This window comes from Alexandromys fortis, unplaced genomic scaffold, assembly GCF_014885135.2.
Source record: "Alexandromys fortis isolate MF-2015 unplaced genomic scaffold, M_Fortis_MF-2015_v1.1 scaffold_9, whole genome shotgun sequence".
Classification (NCBI taxonomy): domain Eukaryota; kingdom Metazoa; phylum Chordata; class Mammalia; order Rodentia; family Cricetidae; genus Alexandromys; species Alexandromys fortis.
In genome coordinates this window covers 19447101-19454901 of record NW_026067892.1, presented here as the reverse complement: position 1 = coordinate 19454901, position 7801 = coordinate 19447101, and the positions used below count along the sequence as shown (strand labels likewise).

Here is a 7801-nt window from a genome sequence, read left to right as displayed (position 1 = left end):
GAATTTCTGCACTTTATTGGCCAACGAGTCTAGGTGAATCAATGAGCCAGCCCCAAGTTCAGTAAGAGACCCTGCCTCAATGAATAAGTTAGAGAACAATTAAGGAAGACACTCAAGGTTGACCCAGGGTCTCTACATGAACACACACTCACACACACACCACAAACTTGTCTCTACATAAATACACCCATACACACACACACACACACACACACACACACACACACACAAAACTAAACGTGAAAATTTTTCTCCAGAGGTTTTTTGTTTTTTTGTTTTTTTTTTTTTTTTCCCAAAAAAGTCTAAACAGCCGGATGATGGTGGCGCACGCCTTTAATCCCAGCACTCGGGAGGCAGAGGCAGATGGATCTCTGTGAGTTCAAGACCAGCCTGGTCTACAAGAGCTAGTTCCTTGCTTAGTGGCACTGGCCTAAATAGAAGGATTTTACATAGTCCCAGCCAAGTACACAGGCAACTAAGGATTAGCCAGGCAGAGACAGGCAGGAGAGGCTCTAGCTGAGCAAAGTGTACTTGTTCGACCACTAGTGGGGGCAGAAAAGCCAGAGAGAGACAAGACCAAAGGAGGGCCTGGCATGCAGGTCAGCAGCCACAGATGCATAGGGCCATATATGGCCAGTGTGCCTGCCTTCAGCTGCCCCAGGTAGGTCACATGACCTGCCACCTGGGAATGTAAGCCATAGGCTCGAACATCTGCTCATTCAACTATTGAAATGCTAGGTGCCAATACCTTGGGTGTGGAGGATCTCACTGAGCAAAACAGAGCTCTGCCCCTGTCTGGTGGGAGGAGACAGATAAGCATCATAAACAAGTTTCTATATGATGCCTTAGAGCGTGCTGGGGCCCTGGGAAAGACAGCAATGAGATAGAATACTGGAACAGAGGGGGTGGAGCTTCGGGCCAGAGGTCATGGGCACTGCAACTTTAAGATTTCCCAAGGCAAGACAAATACCCTTTTACCCTCCATAAATTCTCTCAATTCTACTTACTAATCTAAATCATTTATTAGTTGCTTACTTTGAGGTAGTTATCACTTTATTTTTGGCAGTGCTGGCAATCAAGTCCAAAGCCTCACACATGGCAGTCAGGTCAGGCCTGCGCAACAAGGACTTTACCAACTGCGCTATCTCTGCATCCCTAATGGGCTATACCTTTAACTCTCTGCAGCAGAACTGGGCCTCTCCCTTAACCTTCAGCTTTCTGATTTCATGGTTTCCCATCAGTCAGAATCAGCACATTAGTAACCAACAGGGCGGTGTCTGTGCCGACGCTAAGACTATCTCTGCTGGATGAGTTATGGCCCTGGTCTTCCCTGTGTTGAACGCCTAACCCTCGAGTCCCCAGACTGTAACTACCAGAGAATGAAATCATGGGGCTGGAGAGATGGCTCTGCACTGACTCTTCTTTCAGAGGACCCAGGTTCAATTCCCAGCATCCACATGGTGGCTCACAACTGTAACTTCAGTTCTTGGGGACCCGGTCCCCTCACACAGACATACATGCAGGTAAAACACCAATGCACATTTAAAAAAAAATAAAAAATAAAGAAAATAGAATCATCGTAGACACAGTTTGTAGTCCCGGGACAGGCTGGGTACCTAGCACCAAATGACTGGTGTAACTTGGGAGAGCAAGATGGCTCAGTGGGTAAAGACACTTGTTATTCAAGCCTGGTGGACTGAGTTCATATCTCAGAGTTCATGTGAAGGCAGAGGAGAGAACTGACTCTGATTGTTGTCCTCTGACTGCATATACCTTACCCCCCCAACACACACACAGATGATTATGATGTGTATACATGCATGGTTTGTGTGTGTGTGCGTGTGTGTGATTTCTTGAGACAGTGTTTCCTTGTGTAACTCGGGCTGTCTTGGAACTCACTGTGTAGACCAGGCTGGCCTCAAACTCACAGTGATCCACCTGCCTCTGGATCTCAAGAGCTGGGGCTAAAGGCGTGCACCACCATGGTGGGCAAGAATACTTTTTTTAAGTAAAATTTTTTTTTTCGAGACAGGGTTTCTCTGTAGCTACGGAGCCTGTCTTGGAACTAGCTCTTGTAGACCAAGCTGGCCTCGAATTCACAAAGATCTGCCTGTCTCTGCCTCCCGAATGCTGGGATTAAAGGCGTGTGCCACCACCACCTGGCTAAAGTAAATTTTAAAAAGAAAACATTTGAACAGCTGTGGGAAGGAGGTGATGGCTTTAAGGCAAATCACCAGGAGGTAAAAAATAGACAGGAGGGCTGGAGAGATAGATGGCTCAGAGGTTAAGAGCATTGCCTCCTCTTCCAAAGGTCCTGAGTTCAATTCCCGGCAACCACATGGTGTCTCACAACCATCTATAATGGGGTCTGGTGCCTTCTTCTGGCCTGCAGGCATACACACAGACAGAATATTATATACATAATAAATAAATAAATATTTTTTAAAACTAGACAGGAGACACCTTCCTCTCCAGTCTTCGAAGAACCCAGCACCTTGATCTCAGACCTCTGGAACTGTAAGACAATAAGTTTCTGTTATTCACAGGGGTATTTTATCTCAACATCCTACTTAGCTAATGAATAGACTTAGATTTCCAGGTTGTCCAGCTAAGCTTGCCCTGCCGTGTTTAGATGTGCACTTCCCCCACCACCACAAAAGATCAGGTGTTGTAAATGTCCTCAATGCAAGGATGCAGGGAGAGGAGTCCTTAAGAAGCTCTGACCTGGTGGATGAATTCCTAATGTTAGTATCATCTTCAAGTTCTGCCTCCTCTTGCTCTCTCTGTCTCTCTTTGCCCTCCCACTGGAGGATGACAGAGTCAGATGGCCCTTAGTAGATCCCTAAATCTTGGACTTCCAGCCTCCAGCATCATGAGCCAATAAATTTCCGATTGATATAAATTTCCCAACCTGTGAGGGTACTGTCAAAGCAACATATGGGACAATAAGAACCACAAGCCCTGAGAAGCTGGCAAGGGAGATAGGACAAGTGCCAGGGCCATTCTCGGTACAAATAGCTTCTTGTTCCCTTTGAATATCAGTGGGGACACTGGGCTGGGAGGTAGCCAGAGCCCTGCTCTAACCACTGCCTACCTGCTTCCTGATGGACAAGCAGCCTGCTGTTAGCCTTTGGGGATGGGCTTGAAGGGGCAGCTATTCTCAACTATTGAGTATAAATAGAAGCACGTGCTGCCAGGGGCACTGAGAGGAAACTGCTTGTTTGGACATATTCTAAAGGTCTGCTCTTACTGTAGACCCAGACACCTAGCACTCCTCAGTAGTGTACCGTCTTAGAGTCAGTTTGAACTGGTTTCTTTTACGAAGCCACACCAGTCCCTCCCACACAGAAATCCTTTCAAACAAACAATCTGCAGCAACAAAGCCTTCCTGCTGACCCCAGGAAAAACTTGCAGGGTTTCTAGTTGAGAACAGAAGGTCCTGTGGGGATTGCCCAACATTTCTGGATGCAACATCACAACCATAAAAACAAACCAAACCCCAAGGCTTGTTGGCAGAGAATCAGTCATAGGACGGGCATCAGTGAGGGTCAATGGAGGTTGCCTGAGCCTTCCCCCAGGCCATGTGGAAAGCTCTTGACAGGTAGGAATTCGGTACATGGTAAACTAGGGCCGTAGTCACCTGTTAGAGGATGGTTCAGGTCTACCAGTGAAGCCCACCATATCTGGAGAAGACATCAAAGATAAGGACACAATTCAGAGCCTGGTTAACTGAAGCTGTTCTTGGACTTGGTACTTCAGGTCCCTTATAATCAGCCTCTGCCTTGATTTACTCTTTTTTTTTTTTTCCTTTCTAGGTAGGTTTCTTTGTTTAGCTTTTGGTGCCTGTCCTGGAACTTCCTCTGTAGACCAGGCTGGCCTCAAATTCACAGAGATCTGCCTGCCTCTGCCTCACAAGTGCTGGGATTAAAGGCGTGCGCCACCCCTGCCTGGCTTGATTTACCTTTTCTCCTTTGTCTTCCTCACCCTTGGACTGCACTCCTTCAGGTATGTCTCTGCTCTGCTAAGTGAGGTACCTGTGGAGGCTGGAAGAGGGTGTCAGGTTTCCTGGAACTGGAGGCAGACAATTGTAAGCTGCCAAGTAAATTCTAGAAATGCAACCCAGGTCCTCTGCAAAAGTACCAGAGGTCTGAATCACTGAGCCATCTCTCAAGCCCAGTGATTTCTTCACCTTTATAAACTCTTTAGCCTATTTCGATATATCTCATAAATGATTCTGGGACTATCCTGGAAAGGGTGATCATAGAAAAAAAAGAGTGGCTGCATTGTGTGGCTAGAACAAGACTACCTGGAAGTCTCTAGAAACACATATTTCAGCTAATATTAAGAACTTTCCAGTCAACAGAACTATATCACAAACTTCAAGGCAAGCTTGGGGTACAGAATTACTGAAGACTGTATACACCATCAAGAATGAGGCAGGGATCCAGGCAAGAAGAAGATAAATGGATTGGATAAACACCTGAAACTGGTTGATTGATTGGTTGATTGTTTGATTCATTCATTCATTCTTTTGATGACACTGAGCACCAGGTGTAGTGGCAGGAACTTGAAAGGTAAGCACAAAACAAACACACCCCGTAGCTAACACACATATCAAGGTCACATGTTGGGTGACAAACAAGTCAAAGGAAGCCTTTGACTTCCTGGAGTTTATACGCTTGTAGAAGAGATGCGTATAATTATGAGGACCATTGGGCACCAAGAAAAACGTGGGCAGAGAACTAGGGTGGAGGCCAAAGAAAAGACTTTTCAGTTGAAAAGGACCGCCTGTAGGAAGCTTGTTTGTGCCTGACCTTGAACTTTCTAAAGAGTTCAGGTGCCTTCTGGCTCCCTGTGCCTGCTCTTCTCTTCACTAAGTCTTTTAGTCTTTTTTTTTTGTGTCGGCTTAGCCTAGCCCACGTGTGTCAGTCCTGGAACTGAGAGTCCTGCTCCAATGACAGGTAACCAGGCTGGTCGGCCCAGAGGAGACAGGTGGGCTGCAGCCACGCCTCCCTCTTTCTTCCCAACTCCACTGAAAGGCTAGCACAGACTTCAGGGTGAAAGGGAAGCAGTAATGCCAGGGCATGTGCCAAGAGTCAGGCAAAGACTCAGGTTTCAGAGCAGCCAGCCAGCCCTCATCAGAGCAACTCAGTGACACTGGCCAGCATCCAAAGCAGAATGCACACAGCCTGTGCGACAAGGGCATGTGGGTACAAGAGTTCTTCCCACACACTCAAAGAGAATAACACCATGATGAGGGAGTGATTTCTTATTAATAAAGAAACTGCCTAGGCCCCTTGATAGGTCCACCCTTAGGTGGATGGAAAAAACAGAAGAGAATGCTGGGGAAAAGAAGCTTAGTAGAGGAGTCGCCATGATTCTCCCGCTCCAGACAGACGCAGGTTAAGATCCTCCCTGGTAAGCCAGCTCGTGGGCTACACAGAATATTAGAAATGGGTTAGAACAATATGAAAGAGCTAGCCAATAAGAAACTGGAACTAGCCGGGCCAGGCAGTGTTTAATAGAATACAGTTTCCGTGTAATTATTTCTGGGCATAAGCTAGCCATGTGGGCGGCCGGGGGCCGGGGACGCAGCCCTGCCGCTCCTACTTCAACAACACCAAAATACAGCAGCTATTTTCAAAATATCTGCTTCATTGTGATAAATAGTAGGCTAGGTCTCATGCAGGCCAGTCATATAGGCATTATATAATCACCAGACAGCCCCCATAGGATGGGCAGAATCATTGTCTCTGTTTTGGAGAAGCTGCCGAAGTGTATCCATAGCCAAACAGGTACTGAATAGTGACCCGAGTGTCTCTGGAGCCTGGGTTTCTCGTCTTTTCTGGGAACCCTCTCACGGAGTTAGATGAGAACCCACTTAAGCATAGTGAGTCAAAGTGAGCTGCCCTCTCTGAGTTCCAAAAGCAGGTAAGCCCTCACCAGTGTGCCGTGTAGCCAGAGAAGCAGCTAAACTGTGAGTTTACAGCAGGAACAGAGCGAGAAGATATACAAAGGGAAAGAAAGCATGTTCCTATCACAGAGAGGTAGTTAAATTCATATAGCCACATTAGAAAGATATGACAAAGCTCACAAAAATACAGCACTTGGTCATGTGAAGCCTGGCGGTGGTGGCGCACACCTTTAATCCAGCATTCAGGAGGCACAGGCAAGGGGTTGTCTGTGAGTTACAAGCCAGCTGGTCTACAGAGCAAGTTTCAGGACAGCCAGGGCTACACAGAGAAACCCTGTCTGGAGAAAAAAAGGGTTGCACGTGAAAGAACAATACAAAGGCCCCTGTCCCTCCTGGAAAACCCTGACATTGTACAGCACAGTGGCTTGGCTGCGCTCCGAATCCTGCTGCATCTGCTCATGCTGCCTTCTCCACTATGCCGAGATGATTCGTGGGGTGTCCACGGGCACTCAACCCACCCTGGCCAAGATGCAGGAGATAGCTATGAGAGGATGGTCCAGCTTGAAGAGAAAGAAACCAGGAAGTTCTCTCAGGTGGTGTCCTGTGCAAAGTCCTTCACAGAGGTCACTGGTAGGTGTTTGTAGGTGAGTCTCCCTCGTGAAGACAAGCCCTTGACCCTGTTTACAGTCAAATATATGATGAACTGACCTACTTCTAATTCCAATTCCTTAGTCTCTGTACTCACCACTCTGCTTCCTGGCAGGCAGATATCTGTGAGTTGAGGCCAGTCAGAGCTACACGGTGAGAATCTGTCTAAACACACACTTACAAACTCGAAAGCACAAACAAACATCCAACACCAACCAACAAATAGATAGATAGGCATTGGTGTCTTCTAAAGATTGCAATTCTCCTCACAGACCAGGGATTGATTCCTACTAAATCTCAGAAAGCTCTTGTAGGCAATAAGAGTATTCTAAAATGGATACAGAAAAGGCGAAAGAATAAGAATAGTCAAGGAAAATTTAAAAACCAGGAGAGGTGCTCGTGGTTAAGAGTAAATGCTCTTGCAGGAAACCCAGGGTTCAAGTCCCATCACCCATACATATGGTGGCTCACTGTTGTCTGAAACTCCAGTTCCAGGGGATCTAGTGCCCTCTTCTGACCTCTGTGGGCACCAGGCACACATGTGATACCAGATATACATGCAGGCAAAACACTCTTATACCTAAATAAAAATAAATCTTCAAAACGAAACAAAACAAGAAAAACCCAGAGCTAGTAGTCTTAGACTACGAGTTGTCAAGATTGCTTTAAACTGGCCTTGGGGCTGCAAGTTTATAATCCCAGCCTAAGGCAGAGGGTGGAAAGTTCAAAGCTAGTCTGTACAAGCAAAAAGACCGCATCTCAAAGAGTACAAAGTAGAGCAAGGGTTTCAAACATAGCCTAGAGAGATAGCACTGGACTAGCACAAAAAAAAAAAAAAAAAAAAGGAAGAAAGGAAGGAGCAAAAGAGAGGAGAGGAGAGAGGGAGAAAAGGAGGGCAGGAGGGAAGGAGGAGGGAAGGAAGGAGAGAAGGAGGGAGGGAGTCAGGGAAAGATGTACATAAAGTGGCAATGATTAAGAACAGGCAGCCTTAAGTGTAACAATTCAACAAACAGGAAGTTCAGAGAGATTCAGAAGTAAGGGTACTTTGTGTTGTTGCTTTTAAATTTTTATTACATTTTCATTTGTGTGTGAAGGAGTCTGTGAAAGTGTGTGTGTGTGTGTGAGTGTGAATGCATGGGAGTGAGTGTGTATGTATGTGTTATGTATGTGAGAGTGTGTGTGCGCATGAGAGAGAGAGAGAGAGAGAGAGAGAGAGAGAGAAAGAGAGAGAGAGAGAGA

At 46.4% G+C, this 7801-nt stretch overlaps 1 protein-coding gene across 10 annotated transcripts in view; it reads left to right on the top strand.

Annotated features, from left to right (window-relative positions):
- The first annotated feature begins 5327 nt into the window (after positions 1-5327).
- The window catches only part of Tbata (thymus, brain and testes associated), a 21424-nt gene continuing 18950 nt past the window's right edge, over positions 5328-7801 (top strand). For 3 of the 10 annotated variants that reach the window (XM_050143807.1, XM_050143798.1, XM_050143833.1), the window contains exon 1: positions 5357-6544. In XM_050143807.1, the coding sequence (XP_049999764.1) occupies positions 6398-6544 (147 nt within the window). In that variant the 5' untranslated portion in view covers positions 5357-6397. Of the gene's footprint in view, positions 6559-7801 lie in introns of all 10 variants that reach the window. The other 7 variants (XR_007592002.1, XM_050143820.1, XM_050143811.1 and 4 more) reach the window with 5 other exon arrangements.